Source organism: Haemorhous mexicanus, chromosome 22, assembly GCF_027477595.1.
Source record: "Haemorhous mexicanus isolate bHaeMex1 chromosome 22, bHaeMex1.pri, whole genome shotgun sequence".
NCBI classification, from domain to species: Eukaryota; Metazoa; Chordata; class Aves; order Passeriformes; family Fringillidae; genus Haemorhous; species Haemorhous mexicanus.
In genome coordinates this window covers 10,231,988-10,258,925 of record NC_082362.1, presented here as the reverse complement: position 1 = coordinate 10,258,925, position 26,938 = coordinate 10,231,988, and the positions used below count along the sequence as shown (strand labels likewise).

Genomic DNA, 26,938 nt, shown 5'->3' with positions numbered 1-26,938 from the left:
ACACGGACACCTTCCACTAGACCTGGTTGCTTCAGGCCCCTTAATACATTTTAATTTAACACAAAATTGCCATTCAGCTTAGCCAAAGGAAGGAGAATGTAAAGATAAACTTGCAGCAGCAGATGTGAAAACGTGAGCAATTAAATCAGTCAGGATTTCTGGTTGTTCTGTACATGCCCTCAGTCATTTGGGCAGCTGTTTTCCCAAACAGTTTTCCTCAGAGTGCTCAAAAAAGTACTAGGAGAGGAATCACTGCTGATGCTCATCCGGTAGATTGTAATAAAAAATATTATTAATTATACATTTTTCTGAGTAGGTAGACGAAAGTCTGTGAATGTGTCTTTTAAATTCTAGAGATAGAAGGGATGACCTGGGTGGGAAGGTGTAAAATGATGGAAGGTGCTTTTATATCATTTTTCTGAAGCGTAATGGGCTCATTGGAATGGTTGTGGCTGTTGTGGTATTTCTCTTTTCCATGGTGTGGGAACAGTGTGGTTAACTGAAATACCTACATATGCTAAAATCCATGGAGCATGGGATGCATGGAAAATATTTAAATAGAGAAATGTTTACATCTCCCTCTGTAATCATCTCTCTGCCAGGCAGGAGAAGCAGCAGAATAAATCACTTGGGCACTGTGAATGTAGAACACAAAGTGCTGAGTCACCTTTCTCCCCCTTTTTCCATTTAATTTCTCCAGCGAGCTGCTGGCCGTGGAGTCCATCCAGCTCTGAGATCCCAGAGCAGATAGTGTCAGTGTGCTTTACCTCATTCCTGCCTTTGAGGGGAGACGAGGAAAGAAAAGAACATTTTAATAATCTCCAGCAGCTCAGCTTAACCCTTGAGTTGGGTCAGTCGCTTGTGAAGGTCACAAGTGAACTCTGAACTGATGAGCTTTGTTATTTAAAGCTTGGGAATGGGCTCGTGTGGGTGTGTGAGGCTTTAGCAGCTTTTCCAGTATTACATTTGATTTGTTTTCCAGAATATTAACCGCATTTTAGTAAAAAAATGTATTGATATTTTTAGGAAGCTTTCCCCTCATGATGGAGGTTTATAGGACGAGTTCAGATCTGGGACTTTTTCCTGTGTTTTCAGAGGGTTCTTTTAAACTTAGAGAAATCTTTCAAAAAAAAAAAATCAGATATTACTGATGTGCTGGGTTCTTTCATGACTTCTGAAGAACTGGAGGATGGCTGCATGGTGAGAGAATGACCCTGATCTCTTGTTTCTCAGTAGTGATAAGTGGTGATGCTCAGCACAGACTTCTCCAGTTCCCTTCAGAGCTGCTGTGGAACTTTCCAGAGCTTTAAGGAGAATTTCCAAGTGCAGATCCTGACAGATCCCAAGACAGGCACTGTCACAAACACTCATTACCCTGAACAAATGCTTCTCCCATTAAAGAAGCTGCCTCCCAAACCAATGTTTGTGCAGCCTGAAGAGAGCATAAACTGCTGGTTTTATCTAAAAATAAAAATAGGCTTTACTGAATTTTGTGTAATTCTTTAATTAATTCCTCTTCAATTAGCTAAATTCTGTTAAACACCTCCTGCTCACGTCCCTCCTGCCAGGTGTGTCCCTGTTGAACAGCGTTTGGGCCGTTCAAGGCGTTTTTATCCCGTTTTTATCTCCTCCTGTTTCTCCCTTGAAGAGCTTCTCTTCCAAGTCCTGCCTGCCCAGAATATATAGTGCCAAGAAGCACGGCAGTTGATAATTCATGTTGCTACTCTGGGAAAATCTTTTAAAGTTACAATATCAGAACTTCAAGCCCCATGACATATGCAAGTCTCGACCCGGCTGGCGGGCGCAGCCGTGGATCCCGCTCCATAAATAACGGAGCTCTCCTGGCTGCTCTCAGCATCCGTGGGCACAGACAGGGCTCAGGGGAGCTGCTGGGGACTGGGAGCTCCTCTCAGGCCCCAGTTTGTGCTGGGGATGGGGCCTTGTGTGCTCTGGGCTCCTCTGGGATGGGGCAGTGAGTCCGGGATGCTGGGATCGTGCAGTGACGGTCCTGAGGTGTCCCCAAAGGGCAGCAGTGGGTGATGGAGCCTGGCTGTGCCAGCGTGGGCAGCCTTGCAGAGGCTGGAGCAGCCTGGGGGTTTTTGCTAAGGGCTGGGTCAGCTCAGTGTACAGAACCCCTGGTTTGTCCTGCAGATCATGTTCCAGGCGTATGGGGACAAGCAGGGACCGCTCCACGGGATGCTGATCAACACTCCCTACGTGACCAAAGACCTGCTGCAGTCCAAGAGGTTCCAGGCACAGACTTTAGGGACATCCTATGTCTATGACATTCCTGAGATGTTCAGGCAGGTGAGTATCCTTTGGGCTCTCCTTGTTGCTTGTGCCTTTGCCATCCTCATTGTCAGGGGAGCCAGGGGCCTGGAGTGGCTGGCAGTGGTCCCCAGGGAGTATCAGCTATGGATTGAATCTACTTTGAATGAAAGAAGGACAAACTGCTGCTGGAGTTCCATCCATGAGTCAAACAGTAGAGAGTGAAACATAAACCATCTCCCCTCTCTTGTTGCTGTTTGTTTTCCCACCTTGTCATCTGCCCTTCCTGGGTGGTGTTTCTGATTTGCTGGGTTCTGTCCTGAACCACCTCATTCACATTTCACTTTGGGGGAACCTGTTCCACGATTCAAACCCCAGAGCAGGTGCTATCCCTGGAATACTGTCAGTCATGCTGGCAGGAGAGGGATATGTCAGGGTGCCCTGAGTTGGGAATGACCCCAAATCCTGCTGGGAACGCCACGCTGGAGCAGATTGAACATCAGTATTTGCAGGTGGCACTGCTGACGAGGATTTCTGCTTGCCCTCCAGTCTCTGATCAAGCTGTGGAGCTCCATGAACGAGCTCCACAGTGCAGGTGGCACTGCTGACGAGGATTTCTGCTTGCCCTCCAGTCTCTGATCAAGCTGTGGAGCTCCATGAACGAGCTCCACAGTGCAGGTGGCACTGCTGATGAGAATTTCTGCTTGCCCCCCAGTCTCTGATCAAGCTGTGGAGCTCCATGAACGAGCTCCACAGTGCAGGTGGCACTGCTGATGAGAATTTCTGCTTGCCCCCCAGTCTCTGATCAAGCTGTGGAGCTCCATGAACGAGCTCCACAGTGCAGGTGGCACTGCTGATGAGAATTTCTGCTTGCCCCCCAGTCTCTGATCAAGCTGTGGAGCTCCATGAACGAGCTCCACAGTGCAGGTGGCACTGCTGATGAGAATTTCTGCTTGCCCCCCCAGTCTCTGATCAAGCTGTGGAGCTCCATGAACGAGCTCCACAGTGCAGGTGGCACTGCTGATGAGAATTTCTGCTTGCCCCCCAGTCTCTGATCAAGCTGTGGAGCTCCATGAACGAGCTCCACAGTGCAGGTGGCACTGCTGATGAGAATTTCTGCTTGCCCCCCAGTCTCTGATCAAGCTGTGGAGCTCCATGAACGAGCTCCACAGTGCAGGTGGCACTGCTGATGAGAATTTCTGCTTGCCCCCCAGTCTCTGATCAAGCTGTGGAGCTCCATGAACGAGCACGCCTTCCTGCCGCCGGCGCCGCTGCCCTCCGACATCCTGACCTACACCGAGCTGGTGCTGGACGACCAGGGCCAGCTGGTGCACATGAACAGGCTGCCAGGAGGAAACGAGGCAAGTGCCCCTTCCCTCCTTGCCCCCCAGGACCTCGTGCTTTGGGCTGGGTTTGGTGGTTGGAATGAGAATTTACCGGCCGGGCACAAAATCTATTCGTTCAGCCTTTCACAGATGAAATCTCACTCTTGAAAATGAGATTTTTGTTTCATTAAAAATTAATACCTTCCCTACAATGGGTATTTTAACTTCCCTAGTAAATGATGATTCCATTTCAAACCTGTGCCTATGCTGGGCTTCCTTCATAATTAAAAAATGCTCATTCAGCTGTTCCAGGTAACTGGGGTTTGTATTTGAGCAAAATGTGTTTTACAAGACTAAATAGAAATATTTTAATTTCCTGAGAAAAACCCTAACCGCAGAAAAATGTGTTTTATGCTTCCATTTCCATGCTCCCCACACAGTTTGTTTCAAGGTGTGTGGAACCTCCCACTCTAGAGCAGCATTTACTCAGGAGTTACAACAAGCTGATGCTGGGGGTAGCAGAGTCACTCCTGGAGCTCGAGCAGGAGGAGCCTTTGCTGTCATGGTGGGGTTTTGCTGGGTGCAAAAAAATTGCAGCTTTGGAATGACTGCAGAGTAAAGAGAACCACTAGAAGATGTGGTGGTTATTTTTGTGGGAATTAGTAAGTGAATGTTCTAAAGTAATTTAAATTTGAACAGCTCTAAGTGATGGTATCATTTATTTTTTCTCGATGTCGTTGAACTGTATTTTCCTAAATGCACAGATTAAGGTTTGCAAAGGCTCTGTTAAACCCATCAGGGTAGGGATGCAAGGAAACAGAAATTTTCCTCACCATTTCCTGCATGGATCTTGTCAGGGGAAGGTTTGGAATAGGAATTTTGCAAATTACCCCGATGGTGTCTGTGGGGTCGCTGCGGCCTTGTCTTCTGCTGGACTTGAGGAGAGATGTTTGAACTGGTCTGATTAAAGCTGGAATGAGCTATTCCCTGCGTTCCCAGTGCAGGCTGAGGCTGCTGGGGAGCCTTGTGCCATCATCTTTCTCTCTTTCCCTGCTCTCATTCAGCGTTGGAGTGGAGGGTGGCTGGGGAAATAGCAAAGTCCCTCAGGGACGTCGCTCTGTTCTTGCTGAAATTACAAGCACAGAGCTGCCTGGGCATGAACATGTAGTGTTTACTCTGCCAGTATGAATACAAATAGTCTTATTATAAGAGATTCTGTACCCAAAGACCACCAAAAAAAAAATTAGGAGATTTTTTTTAACCCTTGGTAGACTTGGTTGTGCTCGATCTGTAAAGAAATCACATGGCTGTTGTGGTGTGGGGGGTGTTGGTATTTAAATTAATCTGATCTGATGTGATCTATCAAATGTCTTCCTGCCCAGAGGGGTTGTAGAGGTTGTGGGCTCTCCATCCCTGGCAGTGCCCAAGGCCAGGCTGGATGGGCTTGGAGCAGCCTGGGACAGTGGAAGGTGTCCCTGCCATGGCAAGGGTGGCACTGGCTGAGCACTGAGCTCCCTCCCACTCTGAGTCTGTGCCCCAGAGATCCAGAGCTGGTCCCAGTGAACTGGCTGACAGGTGAAGTAGGGACTTCTCAGGGAAATGTGAGATTTTTATTATTATTTTTCTTTCTTGCCAGCAAAAGGTGCTGATTCTCTGAATTCAAAGTCATTGGAGAGACTGTCTGTTGTGCTTTCTAGTAAAGAGGAGATACCTGCTGGGAAGTGCTGTCTGTGGTAAAGGTTGTTGTTGTTGTTGGGTGCATTCAGGTTCCTGCTCTCCTTGTTGTGGACCAGAGGCTCAGAGCCATTCCCACACTTCCAGTGGGAGCCTGGCACTGGGGGATCAGGGCTTGGCCTTCCTGACAGTTGCATTTCCTCCGTGTGAAAAGGGGTCAGGACACTCTTGCTGTTGCAGCATTCAGCTGAGCTGAGTGCCCTGAGTGTGTGAGCTGATGGGAGGAATTGAGAAACCAGCATAAAATCAGGAGATTGGTGGGCAGTGTGTTCAGCCAGAGCTTGCAAGCAGCATTTTGGGCAAAAATCTGTCTGTGTTTTCAGGGCAATCTTGAGGTCTCAAGGCTTCTCCCAATCCCAGAGGTTTTTCTGGTAGCTCAGGACCACTCCCCTTGCCCACCACACCATTGCAGTAATTAGCTCTTTTCTGTGGTCACAACAAAGAAGCCAAGGAATTAATGGACTGTGAAAATACAAGTTGCTCTTTATTCCTAGTCTGCTCTGGCTGCTCCAGAGCAGAGGGTCCCAGTCCTTGTGCTGCTGGCCCTGCCCTGCCCTTGGGGCACAGCACCCTCACTAACAGAGCCGTTCCCCAGCCTCTGACCACCCAGAGGACACCTCTTTTTCCACTTTGTCACAGAATGCCAGACTGGTTTGGGTTGGAAGGACCTTAAACCTCATCCTGTTCCATCCCTGCCGTGGGGCTGTGCTAAAATGGGGAATTCTCTGGAAGAGCTGGGAATTGGTGAGCACAGAGCAGTTCAGGAGTGTCTCCACCACTGTGTAAATCACCGTGCTGGAGACAAGACCTGGAGCACAGTGACTCCCCCTTCAAAGCCCAGGGCTTTGTTCCCCAGATTAGCATATTAGCACAAATCTCAGTGTGAAAAGGTAATTCCCTCAGCCCCTTGCAGAACTCAATATATTCCTTGTCAGTCCTGAGCTGGGCATTGGGATGCTTTTCTATAGCACTTTATGTATTTTGACTACAATTTCCCCTGATCCTCTGGCACCAGGAAAGCACCAGCTGCTGATAAGACCCAACTAATCTTCAAGGACAAGGAGAAAGTGATGTAAGGAGGGCCTGCAGCAACACCCCACATTCCCCTTCATCCCTCTGCCGGTGCCCATGGAAAATGTCATTTTCCCCACTGGCACTAGGTGTCACAGTTTTTCCTCCTCAGCAGCACGAGGATCAGAAATAATCCACAATCACTGCTGCTGGCTGGAGCTGTGGCTGCTGCACCTTTCCTGGCTAGCTGGGAAGGGTTGGCCAGGGGAAATTCAGGATGGCAGAGGGCTCCTGGGATGCTGCTCTGGTGGCTTCCTGGATTGCCAGAGTCGGAAAGGTGTAGCTAATGCATTTTATACAAGCACAGCTTCATCACTGAGCTGCATGTTCTGCTTTGTCACCCCCTGTTCCTGCATTTTATGGCAGGCACAGGGAATTAAAACAGCAGTGAGAGCTGCAGATTTCTTGGAGGGTTTTCAAATCCCCAAATCCAAGCCTTCCAGGAACAGGGATGGAAGAGGTGGCACAGTTTTATTCTCTCTGCTCATACAGACGTTTGAACAGGTGTGTGTGGGTCACATGGATACAGGAATGTTCTTGCCCACAGGAAAGCCCCTGATGAAGGTTGTCTGTTGCTCTCTGTAATGTCTCTTTACATCTGTAACTTCAGGAGGAATTTCTCCATGGAAAGGGTGGTCAGGCACTGGAAGGGGCTGCCCAGGGAGGTTTGGAGTCCCCATCCCTGGAGGTGTCCAGGGAATGACTGGATGTGGCACCCTGGTCTGGGTGACGAGTGGGGATGGGTCACAGGTTGGACTCGATGATCTTGGAGATCCTTTCCAAACCTGGGTGGTTCTGGGATTCTGTGCCACCTTTCCCTGAGCTCTTGGTGTCATGCTGGAGCTGTTCCCTCCCATTGCTCAGATCGTGCCAGCGTGCTTGGCTGGGCTGCCACCACCACTCTTGGATTGCTGAGGGACACCTTTTCCAGAGCCAAGAAGGAATCCTGGGTTTTGGCACTCCACCCTTGTCAAGGCACAGAGCTGGAATGCCTCTGGCAAGCCATGTGCACTCTGCCCTTTTCCTGGGAGCTGGTTCTTGCTCCAGATAAAAATGTAAAAGCTCTGTGCAGTGTAAGTGCAGAGTGTCACTCTTTGAGGGCTGAAGTTCCAGGCAGCAGATTGAAATGATGAAATGCCAAAATTTCTGCATCTGCACCAAGTAAATGCCCACATTCAGCTTTCCAAATTTGGGTGTGAATGGATAAAATGAAGCAGCCTGGTCTTCAGTCCCCAGGCTCAGCACCATCCTGTAGTGAGGGAAGTAGAATAAACCAGCACTGATCTCTTCTCTCACTGAGGACCTGAGGGAACAGCTGGAGCTGCGGCAGGGGAAGGTTTAGGTTGGATATCAGGAAAAGGTTCTTCCCCCAGAGGGTGGTGGAGCACTGAACAAGCTCCCCAGGGAGTGGTCAAGGCTGGCAGAGCTCCAGGAGTGTTTGGACAATTCTCTCGGGGATGCACAACCTGGGATTGGCAGGATGTCTGTGCAGGGCTGTGAGCTGAACTGGATGATCCCTTCCAGCTCAGGATATTCTGTGATTCAGTTGGCTGTGCTTCTCCAGGAATTACAGAACCTGCCAGAAAGAGGCTGCAAAGCTCCCTGTCCCCAGCACCAGCTGCCAGTGGCATTGGCTCCCCTCTGTTTGGAGCCTGCCGTGCTGCCCGGAGGGAGCCTGGGATCGGCTCCTTCCCCGTTCCCCTCGGTGCCTGCTCTCAACAGCTCTGCCTGCCACCAGCAGTCAATTTGGAACTGCATCAGTGTGTGTATTACTGTTCCCATCGATAGTGCAATTAATGTTGAAGTCAATTTTGGTGTTAATTTTAGGCCATGATTAGTGTTGACACTGGGTGTCAAACGAGCGGCGTTTACGAGCGCCGGGGAAGCGCCGTTCGTTAGCGCGCCCGTTTTACTGGCTCTTAATGCTTCCATTAAGGCCAAGATGGAGTGGGAGAAGGTGTGTGTAAAATTATACATCTGAAACTTGGGTGTCATCTCCGTGTGTCTGCGGGGCTGGGGCCGTTCAGGGAGCAAATGACAGCTGAGCACTGAATCCTAATCACAGTTTGGAGCATCAGAAATAATGATCACTTCTGATCGGGGCTTGTGAATAATTCATCCCCTTTGATTTTCACGTGCTGCCCACTGATACTTTTCAAACCAAATGTGTTCCTACAGGAGAATAATGGTCCCACTTCTTATGGAAATACCAGGGCACAAATCACTTTGCCAACATAAAAACAGTTAAATAAGACGGTTCCTGCTTTTATTTTTCCTCCGCCTCTTCTTCACTCCTGGGTGTGCTGGGAATGGAGCCATGGCAGGAGCAGCACTTCCAAACTGTGCTGCCTCTTCAAAAGAGCCTGTTCCAAAGCCAGGGCTGCTCACCATCACCTACTATTGCCTGCCAATGCTCTTAGGTGATTAGCTCAGCCTGGCTAATTAACCTGGGAACTCTCCAGTTTTTGGAGTGCTGCCGTTAACTTAAAAATCTTGTTATTCCTTCTTCTTTTTTTTTTTTTTTTTTTTTTTTGGTGGAATAGAAAGCCATTCTCCACTGCCCATAAATCTCAACTGAATCTAGCAAATTCATAGCAAAAAAAATCCTTAGTTGTGCAGATCCCCGTGGCTTTTATTACTGGATAAATGACACAAAACATGTGATGAATTGGGGAGGCAAAAGACACCCAAGCTAATAGTGGTGCACTTTTAATTTTTTTTTCCTAAACTATATATGGTTGCTCCGTATTTGTCAACTGTAAACTGTTTTCAGGAGTTTGTGCCCTGGCTAGGTTGTTTCTGTTCTACTGGTGAGCATTGGCAAAAGGGACTTTGCTGGTGTAGAGGACCCATGACCTTGGGTTAGGAAACTATTTCAACACCTCTGTTACAATCTGAATTTTCTAAAAAGAAATGCCTTAAATTGGCCTGTTAATGTGCTGTCAAAAATCATCAAGCTGCTGAAAGTGAGGAAAATCTCTTACATCCTTGTGGGTGGGATGGAGTGTGGGACCAGCCCTGAGGACTCCCTGGTCCATCACTGGTCCCTCGGCCCTGGCTGATGGGGTCAGTGTGGCTGTAAGGAAACAACTTTCAGGGATTTTTGCTCCCTTCTTGGAAGCTGCTGCAGCATCTCTCTGTTCCAAACCCTGCAGTTGGATGCTGAGGTGGAACTGTAGGTCTGCAAATGTTGAGAGGCAAAAGGATTATTCTGTTCCGACTTGTCTGAGTAGGAGTGGAGGAATCCAAGGAGAAGGTGAACTGAAACACTCTGTAACTTGCAATCTCAGCTCTTGGAAGGGGAGCTGTAAGGAAGGATCTGCCAGTAGCTGGCTGTAATATTTTTGGATTGCTGCCTGCTTTACTTCCAATGACCCTTTGATTAATTCCTCTGCCTCTTTATTTTTTTTAATGAGCCTATTATGGCATATCTTATTGCAGATGCTGATTGGATCTGGGCTGTGTATTGTGCCATTTGGATGTGGATTAAATGGCACAGATCTATCTGCTGCCTCTCCCCCTCCCGCTTTAGTTCATCATGCTCAGAATTCCGAGGCTCCACAATGAGAGTCTCAGCCCTGCTGATTGCAGAGGATGTGCAATCGGCTTGAGGAATGTGTACTCAGGGCTTATGATCCTTGGGCAAGCGGGGACTGGGTGATGCATGTGGCTTTCAAGGGACGCTGCTGTTCCCATCTGTTAATGGCACTCCGAGCCCCGAGTGCTGCCTGAGGGATGGGGCAGGCAGGGGAGGGAGGGATGCTGATCCTCCAGGAGATGGGCCAGCAGAGAGCTGAGGGATGGGGCAGGCAGGGGAGGGAGGGATGCTGATCCTCCAGGAGATGGGCCAGCAGAGAGCTGAGGGATGGGGCAGGCAGGGGAGGGAGGGATGCTGATCCTCCAGGAGATGGGCCAGCAGAGAGCTGAGGGATGGGGCAGGCAGGGGAGGGAGGGATGCTGATCCTCCAGGAGATGGGCCAGCAGAGAGCTGAGGGATGGGGCAGGCAGGGGAGGGAGGGAGGGATGCTGCTGATCCTCCAGGAGATGGGCCAGCAGAGAGCTGAGGGATGGGGCAGGCAGGGGAGGGAGGGAGGGATGCTGCTGATCCTCCAGGAGATGGGCCAGCAGAGAGCTGAGGGATGGGGCAGGCAGGGGAGGGAGGGAGGGATGCTGCTGATCCTCCAGGAGATGGGCCAGCAGAGAGCTGAGGGATGGGGCAGGCAGGGGAGGGAGGGAGGGATGCTGCTGATCCTCCAGGAGATGGGCCAGCAGAGAGCTGAGGGATGGGGCAGGCAGGGGAGGGAGGGATGCTGATCCTCCAGGAGATGGGCCAGCAGAGATCAGCCCCTGATTTTTGAGAAAGAAAAATGTGTGGCAAAAGGCATTGCTTAGCCAGGCGGGTTTGGGATGGAGCTGCTGTGAAGCTGGGGAAGGGAAGAGAGGAAGAAATGAAAGGATATTTGAGATAGCAATCAAATAAAAAGGGGGTTAAAATGAGGGTTGGGTGAGGGGGATGAGGGTGTGGGGTGATACCTGGGAAGGCTGAGCAGGTGGTCAGGAATGCTGTGCAGCCCCACATCCCACCTCACCCTGGGAGCACAGGGAATGCACAGCTCCCTGTGAGAGGGACGTGTTGCACCTGTGATAAACCCCTGAACAGGGAGGGGGAGAACCAGTGTGAGTGTCCTGGTGGGGTGAGAGCAGTGCAGAACGTGCTCCAAGGAATGTGGGAAGGATCAAGTGCTTCCAGCTGTGCTGTGCGCTGGCAGAGCCCATCAGAGCTGCTGTCACCCCCAGGAAAATAATGCCAAGTCCAGGAGAGTTCTTTAAACAAGAGAAATGATCCCTGTGTGACTCCTTTCTCTCACACCTTGAAGACACAACATTTATTTTGTGCCGTTCTCTGCTCTTGGGCTGCAGATCGGGATGGTGGCCTGGAAGATGACCCTGAAGACACCCGAGTACCCGGAGGGCCGGGATATCATTGTCATAGGCAATGACATCACCTACAAAATCGGCTCCTTCGGGCCCCAGGAGGACGTGCTGTTCCTCAGGGCCTCCGAGCTGGCCCGGGCTCAGGGCATCCCCCGCGTCTACGTGGCTGCCAACAGCGGGGCCCGCATCGGGCTGGCCGAGGAGATCCGCCACATGTTCCACGTGGCCTGGGAGGACCCCGACAACCCCTACAAGGTGAGGGGGAGCAGGAGCCACGGGGGGAAAGGCTGCAGCAGCCCACAGCAGGCTTGTTTGGACAGCACCTCTTCTAGCAGAGGCGTGGGGGTGTGGCATTCACTTTGTCTGAAAAATCCCTTCGCCCGGGATTTTTCTCCTGGGAAGCTGAGAAGCCTCAGAGAAAAAGGAAAACAATTCTTATCTCATTTAAATCTCCAGTGTTTTGCTCCTTTGGAATGTGTTTGGAGGCTGTTTCTGTGATTGTTTCTGGTGTGAGTTATTTTGACTCATTGGCCAATCAGTGCCAAGCTGTGTCAAGACTCTGGAAAGTTGTGAGTTTTCATGATTATCACAAGTTTCATGAGTTTTTGTAATTATCTTTTTAGCATTGTGTGAGTATCCTTTCTGTATTCTTTAGTTAGTATATATAGTATTCTTTAACATAATATAGTATCATAAAATAATAAATTAGCCTTCTGATGGAGTCAGGTCCATCATTCCTTCCTGCCACGAGGGTCCCTGCAAATACAACATGGAGCTAAGCATTTCAGAGTGTCACATCCAAGGTTCTCCTTGGTATAGGATGTGGAACACTGGAAATACCCAGTGCTAAGCTGGATGAAGCTGGGAACAACCTGGTCTTTTCTAACCCAAACCATTCCATGACAGGATTTTACCATCTCCCAGGCAGCAGGTTGGCATCCAGAAGGAGTTAGTGCTAAATATTGCACCATTCCCAGCTAAATATTGCACCATTCCCAGCTTTCACTGGCCTCAGCTGCATCTCCAGTGTTGAGAGAATATTCTTACCACTCTGTGGAATTTAATTCTGTCCCTGTGCAAGTTTGTTTCTGGAGGGGGTTACAGGGGATGAGGAAGGGGCTACAGGTGGGACTGGGATGAATGAGCTGTTCTTCCCTGCAGGGATACAAATACCTGTACCTGACTCCTCAAGACTATAAGAAAGTCAGTGCCCTGAACTCCGTTCACTGTGAACATGTGGAGGAAAATGGAGAGTCCAGGTAGGAATGGAAAGCTTTCTGTTCGTGCTTGGGGCATGCATGGCATGTCCTTGTCCTCAGCTGGGGCATTCCCTCGGGACAGGGGATGGAGCATGGAAGAAGGAAGTGAAGAAAAGGTGAGAGCCTCGTCGTAATCCTTGTTCTTTTCCTCTTTCCCTTTGTCTGCATTCCCTTCCTTTCTTTCCCTTTTTGCTATTAATCAGCCTGCTCCTCAGGTCCTGTGGGAATGACAGGACACTTTCCCCAGGCCTTCCTCTCCCTTGGCCTTTCCCCTTGCAGTGCTGCTCCTGTGGGAAGGTTCCATGGTGCTGCAGGATGGGCCCGGGCTTTCTGCACATTTCTCCTTGGAACCTTAATGATATTTAGTCACTTTTCATTTTCTTTGTAGCAAACTGATTCAGCAAATCACTGGACCTTGTGACTCAGAGGCTGTCTGTGTCTCCCTCAGGTACAAGATAACGGATATTATCGGCAAGGAGGACGGGCTTGGAGTGGAGAACCTCAGAGCATCTGGCATGATTGCTGGAGAATCATCTTTAGCCTATGATAGTGTTATCACCATCAGCTTGGTAATCCCCCACTGCTTTCTATTCTTCAAATGTATTGTCTGTTTCAGCTAAAAATCCTGTGATGCTATCCCAGGCATCCATCTGGGATCAGCCTTCTGGCTGATGGAAATGGGCTCCTGTGGGCTTTGAGCAATGCTCCTGGCACAGTGCAGGGCTGGGTCCCCTCCACACTCAATCTAAAACACTTCAGGCATTTGGCCTCATGTTTGCTCAGTCTGAAAATTGCTGCTTCTCTTTCTTTTTTAAAATTTTTAAAAATTTTTAATAAGATACATTTACGATCAGATCCTGTGTTTTACAAAGCAGCGGGTTCTGGAATTTTCCAGCGAGAGTAGATTTCATGGCCTTGTACTCCAAACACACCTAGTTTTATCTCAGTGTTTGAATCAATAGGTTGGGGCTGTGTGGAGAGACAGAAATCAATGCTGTTACTTTTTTTTTTTTTTTTTTTTTTTTTCCCTTTGTATTCCCTTTTTTCCCCCAGGTGACGTGTCGGGCAATCGGGATCGGGGCCTACATCGTGCGGCTAGGCCAGAGAACCATCCAGGTGGAGAACTCCCACATCATCCTCACTGGCTGTGGGGCCCTCAACAAGGTGGGTCCCTGCACCTCAGCCCTCAGAGCCCTCAGAGCCCTCAGGGTGGAGCTGGGGCTGCTCACGGAGCCCTGGGGTGCTGTGGGTCGAGGCAGGAGAGCAGCTTTCCACAGAGGGTGTGGGCACGCGGTGAATCCCGGGCGGCGCCTTCTCCCACCCTCTGAGGGCTGTGAGGGGAACCAGGGCTGCTCCCGGCGGCTGGAAGTTCCAAAAGACGTGGCTCAGAATGCCCTGAATTCCAGCACTGTGTGAGTTCTGGGGAGCACTGAGCCTCACGAGCTTGGGTGCTGATTTTCCAGGCTGGGAGCGAGATCTCCTGCTGGAAATCCCAGCTGTGGGGACAGGAGGAATAACTGGGGCTGTTACAAAGAAAACTTACAGCTTCGCTGCTCAAGTGGCTCTGCTTTTTTCCCCCACTCCAGAGGCAGATTTTCTCCCTTGCTGCCCCAAGCCCATTAATGGCACAGGCTGCAGCTCCTTGCCTGCTGCAGACAGGCTCCCAGCCCTGCTCCGTGCCTGTCCCTGAGGGCTTTGTTTCCCTGGAGTTGGGGCTGTGTGCTGTGAGTGCCCTTCCCCATCGAGCAGCTTTGTTCTCAGGCACTCTCAGCACCTGGGGTGCCTGTACTCCATGGCAAGCTGTGTTTCCAGGAGTGCCTGCCTGACAATGGGAGATAAAGGAAAACAGGCTCTTGTTGAATTATTCTCCTGAATAAAGGGGGCTCTGCAGAAAATGAAGCATTGATCCTATCAACTCTAGGCTGCAACACCCTCAGTTAGATCTCTTACACACATCACACACACCTGCATCAATGGGAGGAAAAGAGGCATTTGAAGATCCAGCCTTTAAAAAGAAATTGAGTCAGTTTAGTGCTTGCTGGAGTGCAGTGAGTTGCCTGGTTCCAGCTGTCACTTGCTGGGGCTCGGGGCCCTGCAGAGTTTCCCAGATGGCAGGGCCAGGCTGTTCAGCTCTCCCCTCTCCCAGCTTTAACTGCACTCCCTGCCCCTGCACTCAGTGCCTGTTTTCACAGGACTCCATCAATCTCACTAAATTTTAGGCACTTAAAAATTAAGGGTTTGGAGTGAATTAAGCACCTGAGCTCTGCCAGCAGGCACAGGCAGAAGGAGCTGCTTTCTGGGAGGGATTTATCCCATCCTGAGAATTTCAGTGGGCTCAACAATCCCGTGTGTCGCTTTCCCTCCTCCCTGCTCTGTTGGGATGTTGGTATGTTTGTGTCAGCTCTGAACCTCTACCTGCCTGAAGGTCAGGGAGGAACCTGTTGCATCCTCTCCAGCTTTGCCAGCAGTGTTCACCTGCCCTTGAACAGAGGGGGTCCCACTCACTCCTGGGTGTGTGTGATATCTGTGTGATCCTTCAGAGGATCCTCAGTTTCCAGTGCCTGCTGTTCTGCTCAGGGCTTCCTGGAGGGATCCAGCTGCAGCTGTGTCCCAGGAGTGTGTTTGAAGTAGGGAGCTGGTGTCCAGGGCTAGCCTGGAATGTCTGAGCTCAGTCTGGCTGATCCTCTGGAGGATCTGGAGCAAGCAGTGGATGCTGATCCGTTGGCATCCTCCTGCCATGCAGTGCCTTCAGGCTGGCCCCGTGCTCCCTGAAGCCTGTTCAACACTTGTCCCTGGGATTTAGAGGACCACTTGGAATTTTTTGGGGCCAGAGATGTGGTCAGTGCCAGCCAGGGGCCAGTTGTGCAAAGTGTCCCCTTGCAGGAGCACAGAGGCTGTGTGGGTGTGGGATGTGATGTGTTCCTGCTCATGCCCAGGGCTGAGGCTCCAGAAAGGGAAGCCTGTTGTGGCTGTTCTGTGTGCAGGGAGTCAGCCTTGGTGCTGCTCATTCCCCTGGAGGAGCTGGGGAGTCAGGGCTGGCAGGGGCTGATGGCTGAGACAAAGATACATCCATGGAAACTGCCACCTTTAGCTTTTCCCAGCCAGGTGCCAGAGATCTGGGACAGGTTTTCCATTGCTGACTTTTACATCTGTGTGTTCCTAGAGGGTGCAGGACAAAGCTGACACTCCTTGTGTCTGGAAACACATCTTCAAAATGTCTCCTCTCTGCCAGCAGAACGTGCAGCACAAAACTGTTTCTGCAGCAATGGAGACAATTGGGCTTTCAGAGAGCAGGCAGGGCTTTCTGGGAAGTTGTTTAATTTTATTTTTTTTCCTGTGAAACGCTGGATTCTTTCTAATTTACAAAGGGAGCAGAGGGGAGTGGTGACAAACATTCTGTGCAGCCAGAGCTGTTGCTGGTCTTGTTCATTATCATTATGTAAAAGCAGCCTGAGGGTTTAGGTGTAGAGGGAAAGGTCCAGCTGCCAGAGCCAGGGGTGACCTCTAACTCAGATGATGAGCTCAAGGTCAGTGTCACTTGGAGCTGCAGCTCCTGGTGGCTCCTGGGCTTGGCTCCTGCGTGCTGCAGGTGAGCACAGGGGCACATTCTGGGCAGACAGCTGGGTTAGAGCACCCTCCAGCCCCTTCCCTGGCAGGGAATGCCCCAGGGCTGTGCAGGGTTTCCCTGCTGGAGCTGGCTTTGTCCCCGTGCCCGGGTGGAGGTGCCGTGCTCCCGGTGCCAGCGCAGGGCACACGGGGCCGTGTTTCAGCTGGCCCCTTTTGTCTCCCCAGTGCATTTCAGCAGGGGGTGGATGGAGGGGTGGAGATGCCATTTCCCTGCTCCGGGTGAGCGTGTGCCGCGCCTGTGCCGAGCCCGCTGACCCCCCTGCAAATTGAAATAATGATAATGCGCGTCTCCTGACTGCATCAAAGTATCAGCACATCAAAAGCCAGGAGGCATGAAATGCAAATGATAAAGTGAAAGCAGATGGATTGTGCATGATCGCCTGATGCCCAATGAATTTTAAAAGATGCTGGTTCACATGGGGAGAGGGGCTGAAATAAACACGTTACCCCTGCAATTTTTTCTTTTTTTTTTTTCCTTTTTTTTTTTTGTTCTTGCTGCTCACTCCTGACAATATTTTTTCACACTTCAGCGAGCAGCCACTCCATCTCCCTCCCTCCCTTCCCTCTCTTTCTCTCCCTCTCTCTCTGTCGCTGTCTCTACCTCACACACGTCTCGGGTCATGTCGCCGCAGCTCCGGTGGAAATAATAAGATATAAACCACGAGGTTGTTATTTGCATAGAAATAGCATGGAGCCCCAGGCAGCATGGGAGAAGGACACAGAGATCATTTGTCTAAAATTTTAATGAAAACTTTTGCTGAGGCAGAGATATTTTTTTTTTTTTTTAAACTTCCCCTGCCTCCCCCTTTTTCTACCCCCAAACCTTCCTCCTCTTCTTCCTCCCTCCCTCCCTTCCCTCGTCATAACCTGAGCACGAGGTGATTTCAGACCTGATGTGCTGTGCCCTGCACCAGCACCTCCATTTCCATGGGTTTTCTTTTTGATGGAAGTCAGACCAAAGTGCCTGGCATTCCCAGTTCCTGCACTGCTCATGTGCTTCCAGCTTCCAGGGCTATGTTCCATTTCAGCCCTCCCAAGGATGTTCCAGAGTCTGCTGCTGACCTATTTTTAATCAGTTTGCTCCTCCTTGTCTTTTGTGTTTAAAAGAAATCCTGTCTTGGAGACTGTTGTGTTAATGGAAACAAATAGTGGCTTTCAGTCACATTTTCCCTGCAGAGAGGTGTTCTAGGCTTTTCCTAAGGGAAGCCAGGTTCAGCTGAGACTTTCAGGAACTGCTCCTAGCAGCATTCCCATCATTTGTGTAGGTGTTCAATGTTCAACCAGGCTCTCAGACAGTTCATTTTGGGATGGTGATGAAGAGCTGCCCCAAAGCTGTCAGAGGTGACAGAATTCTGACCAGCACTGGGTTGTTTTCCTCCTCTTTTAGCTTTATTTTCCCCCAAACTCTCTGGTCTTGACTTGCCCTGTGCTCCCCATGGTTTGCTGAGAGCACCAAGGGTGAGCTGGACAAATCCCACCTGCCAGGAGTCTGCAGGGAAGATGAGGGGTCAGAAACTAAAATATGAAACATCCAAGGCATAGTTCAGCACTTTGGGCTTCATTTCCCTGCCTGGTCATGGGGTGCCATTTTTGACCAGAATGGGTCAAAAAGAAAAAGTGTTGTTTGGTCTTGTTGGATTCCTTTGCACGTGGCCAGAAGAGAATATCTTTGTGGTTTTGATTCTGGCCTGAATTGTGCTGCAGAACTTTTTGGATGCTCTGGGATTCACAGAACAGGATGAGACAATAGGTCAGGGCTGCTCAGGGGGCTGTGCCCATGTGAGAGAGGTCTGGGCAGCCCTCAGGCTCCCTGGAGGAGCTCAGGGAGGAACAGGAGGCTCACACAGGCTGGGGAGTGATTGCCAACAGTAATATTTACCCTTCAATTTCACAATCTGCAAAAATAAATAAGAGCCCTGTGAGCCTGATGATGTTTGGGGTTTGTACTGTGGAAAGCTCTTTTTTTTTTTGAGATTCAAGGCAGGGATAGCTCAGTATCTGCTCAAGATGACTCCAGTCCTGGGATTAGATCAAAGCAATCATGTGAGAGCAATCATGTGAGTTAGAACAGCAAGTGCCAGCCCTGTCATTCAAAGGAGCATTATAATTATTAATGCATGATATGAATCATTCTGTAGTGGCACAGCAGGACTGTTGGGAGATCTGTATGGGTGCAGGGTGCTGGAGAATGCTAAGCAAGGAGGGGTGGGAAGTGTCAGCCAGGAATCAGCACTCACCAGCATCGAGTGTTGGTTCCTTGTGTGGAGGTTGGAGCTGCCCAAGGTTATCCCAGTCCTGGGAAGCAGGACAGGCCCCTCTGCTCTGCCCTGGGTGCTGAGAACAAGGGTGGGCTCAGGGGGGAGGTTGTGCTCTCCAGCTGCCAGAGCTGCCAGGTGCTGTTGGAGGTGTCCCTGATAGGGTCACCATGGCCCAGAGCCAGCAAAGCCAGGCTCACTCCCTTCCCTGCCCTGAGAGGCTTGAGGTGCTGCAGGGGTGTGGCTGGTGGCACTGCTGGTGACACACAGGTCCTTGCTCTGTGTGGAGCAGTGGGTGCAAGCAGGATGGATGCCTGGCCTCAGTGCAGATAAACAACCACCACCCTCCGTGGCTGCATTTTGGTTTTAATTGCCTTTCTTTAAGTGGTGATATTTGTGTATTGTTCCCATTAGAGACAATTTACGTTCCAGGCATGCCATTATCAGTCCCTTGGTGTTTGCTTAGGGAGGAAAGTCTAATAGATTTGTTGACTTTTTTTATTCTCCCTCCTTCTATCATTTTTAATACAGATCTTGCTCTGTTTATCTGTGTGGGTGGGGGCTCTGTGTGTGTTTAATTCTGCCAAACAGGAGTTTACCTGTGGCCCATCTTCTGCCTGTCCAAAGCTCTTCCCCAGGTCTGTGTCCCAGCTCCTGGGGATCCTGCAGGCTGTGTTCTCACTGGAGCATTAACTCTGCTCCCTAATGTTCCACAGGAGCAAACATAACCCAGAATTTTTGGTCCTGACCATCCCTCTTGGGCTGTCCCCAGGGGGACGTTGGGGTGACCAGCCTGGGGTGTTTTCTGTAGAAATTCCCTGTGGTTCTGGACACATGGTGGGAACTACAGGAGCAGCACTGGAGAATTGCAGCATTTCTCATGACTAAACCTGATCTCACACTGCAAAGTGTTCAGAGTTTCACTGTCCTGGTGAAGAGGTCCCTGCACTGCAGCCTGTGCCCTGAGGGTCTCTGAGTAACAGGTTCCAGAAGGTTCTCTGGGGTCCAGAAGGTGACAAAGGAAATGACCAAGATCTTTGCGTTGGAGACAACCATTAATATTGTTTATGGGGTTCACATCTGGATTAGGGAACCCCTGGCTGAGGCAGGTGGGATTTATGGGTGTTGGCACCATGCAGAATAGGGGCTGTAATTTTAGTTTGCAAAGTGTATTGAGTCCTTTTGATTTACCACTGACTGAGGGAGTGACCTTGAGCAAAACACACGCAGGGAGAGGAGAGAGGGGCACGAGGGTTTTGACAAGACATTTTTCATTTGGAAATGCCACTTCACTGGAACTGGAGCTCTTCAAGAAAAAAGTATCAGTTTGGATGAGCTTCTCCTTAGGAATTTTTGGGGTTGAATGAAATGTTGTCCTGTGTTTATTTCCCAGCTGATTTTCTTCCCAAATTAATTTTTAATTTTAATATGTACAGCAAATACTTTAGAGGTCATTTGGAGCCTGTCTGATTTCAAGTTTGTAGTTCAGCTCTCAAGATTGCAAAACTTGATTTTTCTGCTGCAACCCAGAAATTTTCCGAAATCCTCCTCAGTAACCGCAAGGTGGGAAAACCTTCCCACCAAAGATGTGTGATGCTGCAGACAGACAGACAGACAGACAGACAGAACCTCTCATGTGTGTGACCAGCTGTGGAGCCCTGCTCCCTCTGTCTGTGAGGAGGGCTGGGCTCTCCAGCAGGAGCTGCAGTTCCACATGCACCTGGCTGCACCTTGCCCTGCTCCCTGCCAGGTGAAGTGCAATTGCTTCTTTGCCCCTTCCCCCTCTGATCTCACCAAATGGAAGCAGGGAAAGACTCCACCAGCAGGATCTGCCTGTGGATTTGCAGTCAGGAGCCATCCCCAATAACCATCAGGCTGTCAGCTCCCCACCTCCCCCCAGCTCCCACCTCCCCCATCACTCACCAAAGGGAAAAAAGAGCCGGAGCTGCAGCTTGAAATATATCATGCAATAGTGTATCATGAATTTCTTGTGAATCACATTGGAGAAGCAGGTTTATTTATTTCCGAGACTCTAAATCAATACAAAGTAGGTCTCTTAGTTCTGAAGCTGGGATGGAGTGGGAAAAAATGAGCCCATTGTACTCTTAAAACTTTGGGGAAAGGAGATGACAGCTATATAATTCCATTTACCAGGCACTAGGGGCTTTAATGTGAAGGTGACAGGGAGCTCTTTGTGCATTTAGAGCACCATATCTTCTAAATAAAAGATCTGTAGACTTGATAGTGGAGTATAGCTCTGCCTTTAATAATCTCCAAGCATTAGACCGAGCCAATCTGTTCCCAAGTCAGAAGGGTCCCCCACCGCACGCTCGTAAATCCCGAGTGCAGGAACTGCGCCGAGTCAGGGATTAGCAATGCAGGAAGGGCAGAGAGGAGCTGTCTGTGCTCCCCCTGCCAGGCACAGGGCTGTGCATTCGGGCAGGGCTCTCTTCCCTCTTGCTGCTTTTCCCCCTCTAATGCATGATCCGTATGGAGGAAGAGCTGGAAATGAGCCCTGAGCTCTGTCGAGGCTTGCCTGCACATAATAGCAGTCAGGTTTGAAGTTCCTGCATTGTGTTCCTACATTTTTTCTGATGAGACATTCATTCCCATCATTTCTGCCTGTTTATGAAAAATAGGCTATTTATAGGACGTGCATATGCCTCTTCTGCTTCGTGTTTCTGGCAGACAATATAAATTGTGGGATGGGAATTGCAATTATTGAAATTATTTGGATAAAAATCTGGCACTTATATTTGATATGAACACATGATATGCTTGGAATAATAACAGCACTTATGTTACATAATGATTCCCATTCAAGCCCTCCAAGCTGTCATGTTTTCAGATCTTTCATCCTGGGTGAAACAGATGAGCCAACCCAGCCCTCAGCCAGCCCAGCTTTGCAGGGAGAGTCCCAACTCTCCAGCAGCTTAGGTTCTGAGAGGAGAAAGCAGCTGCTCACCATGGATTGGGGTGCTGGAAAATTATCAATATGCACAGGGTGGGCCTATGAACCTGTTGAGGACCATCCTTTAGAGGCTGTTGGAATCCTGGCTCTGCTCGTGGTTGCCAAAAGATCCTCTGAAATAACAAGAAATGTGCTTTCCTAATGGGTTTTTTGAAGATCTGATGAACTCAGTGTTGGCAACACTGCCCAAGTATTTTGTGATGTTTTGGAAGTCTTCTCCAAGGTAACGAGAGAGGAAATGGCCTCAGGCTCTGCCAGGGAGGTTCAGGTTGGACACCAGGAGGAATTCCTTCATGGGAAGAGCTGAGGGTCCCTTCCCACCCAGACCATTCTCAGGTTCCATGATCCTCCTGAACCCCCTGAGTGCCCAGTGCCAGGCTGGGGATGGAGCAGCTCAGGCTGTGCTGAGGGCTCTGTGATTGTGTCCCCTCTCACCTGTGCACATCCAGCTCATCCAAATCCCAGCTCAAGCTCTCCTCAGAGCAGCTTTTCCCTGCAGCTGGGCACCCTCTGCCCCAGCTCCCTCCTGCTCTGGGGTCTCCACCTGGCCCAGGCTCTGCTGGAAGGGCTGCAGCACTCGGGAGAAGGAGCTGGGTGTTTATCTGCATCTCCAAAAGGGGATTTCAGGGTGAGAGCAGTGGTATATTAGGCTGTTTCATTGCCTGTCAGCAGTGCTAAACCTGAGCTGTCTGCAGTGTCTCCAGATAAGCAGGAGCAGAGGCCTGTTTTGCATGTACATGTGTTTGCATTAGTTCAGAGAGGGGGAGGTTAAATCCTCTTTATTTTTATTTTCCTCTCTGGGAAGCGTTTAGCTAGGCTTGTGCCTGGCATCTGGAGGCCTGGGCTTTTCTTATCCTTGAACCTAAATCTGTGCTGCTGTCTTCTCTGCCATGGCTTTGCTTGGCACTGATTTTGTTGGAGGAGGAGGAAGGTGCTGGAGCTCAGAAGGGAGACCCAGGAACATCCCTGTGCTGAAACACACCCTGAATTCTGTATTTGGGGGTTGGGTTTGTGACATCTGTGCCTCGGTTTCTTCTGTACATAAACCTTGGCTGGCATCTGCCAGCTCCTCAGTCCCCAGAATGAGCTGTGCTGGTGTCTGGGGGAGGCCAGGCTGGTGGTGTGTGTTTGAGGGGGTTTTTAAGATCCAAATGAAGCAGGTGTGTAATGTCCTCTGTCTGTTAGAAAGACTCAACCCATAAAAATAACAAACGGCGTGTATTTGCTGGAATGTCAAAGTTATGAGTTTATTTTGTAATGATGTGCTCCTGCCTTCATGAGGTAAACTGGCCGTGGCAGAGGTGTTATTAGTAATATGGAGTCAGTGGAGCAGAAAGCCAAGTGACCGAGAGATCAGTGTATCAGTCAGGGAGAGGGCAAATGGGAAGAGACAGCAGGAGAATGAGAAAAGAGCTGTGCTGCCCAGGCTCAGATTAGAGATGGAGCTGTGCAAGAGAATGAGGAGCCCCAGCCTGCTTCTGGCCAGCCTCTCCAAGGAGCTGCTGGGCCTTTGTTTGGGTTTTTTGTTGTTTTTTTTTTTCCCAGTTATACATTTAAATACATCCACCCACAGTTTTCTTGGAGCAGGTTGGGATTAGTGAGCTGAGCTGGGCTCAGCACTCAGGAGCTTTGGTCACTGCTGCTTGGGGAGGGCGAGGGGGAAAACTGCCTCGGTTTCCCCACTGGTATCATTCCCCTTGGGGATCACAGAATCCAGAATGGTTTGGGCTGGGAGGAACCTTAAAGATCCAATTCCACCCCCTGCCATGGGCAGGGACACCTTCCACTATCCCAGGCTGCTCCAAGCCCCATCCAGCCTGGCCTTAGAGACTTCCAGGGATCCACAGCTTCTCTGGACACCCTGTGCCAGGGCCTCCCCACCCTCCCAGGAAACAATTCCTTCCCAATATCCCACCCACCCCTGCCCTCTGTTCACTAGGGATCACTGCTCAGCAGCTCTTACCTGCAGACAGGGCTTGGGAGGTTGTTTTGGGAGAGGTTTGCTCCATCCTTTCCGTGTCCAGGTGGTGCTGAGGTGCTGCAGGGCTGGGTTTGTGTGTGCCTCCTTGGCCAGCACCTCCTGCTCACACCCCAGCACTGATGGCTTCCCCATTTCTCTTCCCCCAGGTGCTTGGACGGGAAGTTTACACCTCCAACAACCAGCTGGGAGGGATCCAGATCATGCACAACAATGGGGTGACACATGACACCGTGTGTGATGACTTTGAAGGAGTCTACACCATTCTGCAGTGGCTTTCCTACATGCCAAAGGTAATTCCTGGGCCTGCCAGGTCCCAGGTGCCATTGTTTGCTGTGTTTGCAGGGTTTGGGGAATGGGGCTCTCACTTCCTTCTGTGTTTTCCTTTTTGCCTTAGAATATCCACAGCCCTGTGCCCATCCTGAAAGCCAAGGATCCCATAGACAGAACCATTGACTTTGTTCCCACCAAGACCCCCTACGACCCTCGCTGGATGCTGGCTGGACGCCCCAACCCAAGTATGGCCAGGAGATGCTGCACCTCTTCTTGTTTCAAGGCTGTTTGCCAAATGTCTGCTGCCCAAATATATTTCAGATTCTGTAAAATAGTTAGATCTGAGCAATATGGCTAGAATATATAAATATTTACATATAATAATATTAACCAATAATATTATTTATAAGCAATATCTAAAAGCATGTAAATGCTGAGTGGTCAAGGACACCATACTTTTATGGATGATCTATTTACTGAGAATAGGCACTTCTATGGATTTTTTTAATGATTTAGGGGAAAGTCCATCCACAGAGGGTCTGTATGTTGAAGGAATCACAGCACTCCTGCAGATCTTGGGGACTTGTGTTGGCACCACTGGGGTTGTGCAGCCTTGTGTAGGTACAAGCTGCAAACTGGGTGACCATTACTCCTGCTGTTATTAATGAGTTTGGGGGGCTAAAATGAGATTTGTGATAAACTAAGTTTTCTGGTTTTGGATAATATTTTTTCATCATCTCTCAAGCAATTCATCCAGCTGTCCGGGCGCCGCAAACGCCGGCTTCCAAATCGAGTGACTTCAGATTTTAATTTAGTGGAAGCGTTAAGGAAAGCAGATGATTCCCTGTGATAAGTTAAAGCAGATATCTCCTAGGTGAAAAGTTAAAGCCATTTATTAGAGGAGATATTGCCGTGATATTCTTCAAACTGACGCCCGACACGAGGCCGGAATCTCAACGATCAGCTTCGGGCTCGCGATAAAGAGATAATTCTGAAATGGATGGTCACATTTTACAGTGGGGCCACAGAGGCAAGGAATGTAGAACACAGTAATTACAAGTTTGGGCTTGATAAAACACTCTCCATCCTGTTTAAGTCAGCAGAGGTTAGCGTGCTCGGATCTCCACTTTTTAATTGGTTTTGGACTTGGGTTTGCAGAAGCAGAGGTGCTTGTTCAGAGGAAAGAGTTCCTCGGGAGCTCTGTGCCAAGGGGCAGAGCTGGGAGGGATTTGGGGTTTTGGGGGGATTTTTTGGTGGGTTATTTTTATGCAGAGCTTCCCAAAGCCCCAGTGCACAGCAGCTGCCCCACAGAATTGTGATTTCTGTAACTGACTCTGAAATATCATTGAAATTTTCGTATTTAGTTCCTGGGTTTCTGCAGCATTCCTTCTTTCAAAGAAAGATTAGGCAGGATCAAGAGAAGAATATGAGATAAGTTTTAAAATAGAAATAGATGTGTTGAAAACCATCTTTAATGACTTTACTGCCTTTTGACAAATGTTTGTAGTCTTGAAAAAAGCAGAGTTATTTATTTAAAAGCACGGGAAGTCCCTCTGCTCTCCGAACCCCATTGTTTAACAATAAATGATGCTTTTGCTGATAAATTGCTGTCTTTATGCAGACTAGGAAATGAAATAAGACATGATGGCTGAAGGCAGACAAATGCTCAGCTGTCTAATGTTCCCTTGTATTGTCATCTATTTAAAATTAAATAAATAAAAAGACAGTGCCATGTTCTCCAGCTGGCATTTTTAAGCAAGTTTGATTTGTTGCTTTGATATTCTGTTTTCTTTCTTCCCTCTCTCCTTCCTCCTTTGATTTTTCCCTTTTTTTCCCTTCCCTTTAGATCAGAAAGGGCAGTGGCTGAGCGGGTTCTTCGACCATGGCTCCTTCATGGAGATCATGCAGCCCTGGGCACAGACAGTCGTGGTGGGGAGAGCAAGGTAAGTTCTGAGGTGTGTTTTAGGCAATTGTTGAAATCAAATTTGGGTTATGCTTTGCATTTCTCTAGAGCACAGCATTCCTGTGATTATTTCATTCTCTCTCTATGTGTCTCTATATATATATATTTAATAGAAGGAGTTGAAAAGAAAGGGATGAGATGACCTTTAAGGTCCCTTCCAACCCATTCCATGGCTCTATAATTCTATAATTTAAAGGCTTCCAGGCCAAGCAGTGTGCCAGGGGTGGAAATCAATGATTTGGCAAAGCCAGAAGCTCTCTGTCCATGCTCAGCTTCACTTGCAGTTCCTTTCTTCTGACAAATTCCGAGTGGCTTTGGACTCTCACACAGCAGGGATATATAACACAAATGAAACAGGCTCCTTTCAAAAGCAGTGGCACTTTGAAAAAAACAAATACGAATGTATTCTTCTGGGATTGTTACTGTAAGTGCTGCCAAAACTCATCTCTTGTATGTATGTTTGGAATATGTGTGCTGTTGGCTGTAAATTGTCTTTTATTATTCTATGGCAACTTGTCCAGGGACACACTATAAAACAAGATGTAGCATCTTCATGTGCTAGCCTGATAAAATTTATATGAAGTATTATGGAAAACAGAAGTTGTTTTGAGCTGTTTTCAAGTTCAATAAATAACTGTAATACTTGGATAAAGATGTTCTTTATTAGGTCACATGGGCCCTAATACAGAAGTTATAAGTTACCGATTTAGGACGGCTCCTGCAATTATGGGGTTCCAGCAGCCTCTTCATCACAGGGAATGGGAATATTTCAGCCCCTGGGTGCACAAGGGCCCTGTCTCTTCCCTGTTTGTGTGTCATCAGCTGGGGCTGGCTGGGGAGGGAGAGGGGGCTCTGCTGGGACTGTCCTGGCAGCGTGGCTTCCATGGCTTTTGTGTGCAGCAGGGCTGGATGCCCTGGGAGGCAGAGCTGGGCATCCCCCCTGGTGCCTGCTCTCCTGCCCATCCCTCTGTCCCTGCTCCATGTCCCCCTGGCTGTCACCCTGCAGCAGCAGATCTGGGGAAACACAGCAATTCTTTAAAGTTCCTCCCAGCCTGTTCTGGGATTCTCTGATTTTTCATGGTCAGGACCACCAGTACCAAAATCTGTGTGAGGGCAGGTGAAGGGTGGTGGATGCACAGATCTACCATTCAAAATCTGGGTTTGGTTGATTCTGTTTGACTTTCAGAGAGGAATGTGCTCATCTTTGGAGTAGATTTTCCTTGGAGAGCTGTGACCTCTCTGGAGGAACTCTCCAGCCTCAACTCTTTAAAAGGCCACA

General features: G+C 49.3%; 1 protein-coding gene across 8 annotated transcripts in view; it reads left to right on the top strand.

Annotated features, from left to right (window-relative positions):
• The window catches only part of ACACA (acetyl-CoA carboxylase alpha), a 108,659-nt gene that overhangs the window by 62,648 nt on the left and 19,073 nt on the right, over window positions 1-26,938 (top strand). For all 8 annotated transcript variants that reach the window (XR_009489199.1, XM_059866204.1, XM_059866205.1 and 5 more), the window contains 9 exons: window positions 2,152-2,307; window positions 3,483-3,629; window positions 11,319-11,588; window positions 12,495-12,592; window positions 13,041-13,161; window positions 13,646-13,756; window positions 23,573-23,716; window positions 23,821-23,941; window positions 25,543-25,639. Coding sequence is in view for 7 of the 8 variants with exons in the window: in XM_059866204.1 (XP_059722187.1) it covers window positions 2,152-2,307; window positions 3,483-3,629; window positions 11,319-11,588; window positions 12,495-12,592; window positions 13,041-13,161; window positions 13,646-13,756; window positions 23,573-23,716; window positions 23,821-23,941; window positions 25,543-25,639 (1,265 nt within the window). In the remaining variant the exon portion in view is untranslated. The remainder of the gene's footprint in view (window positions 1-2,151; window positions 2,308-3,482; window positions 3,630-11,318; window positions 11,589-12,494; window positions 12,593-13,040; window positions 13,162-13,645; window positions 13,757-23,572; window positions 23,717-23,820; window positions 23,942-25,542; window positions 25,640-26,938) is intronic.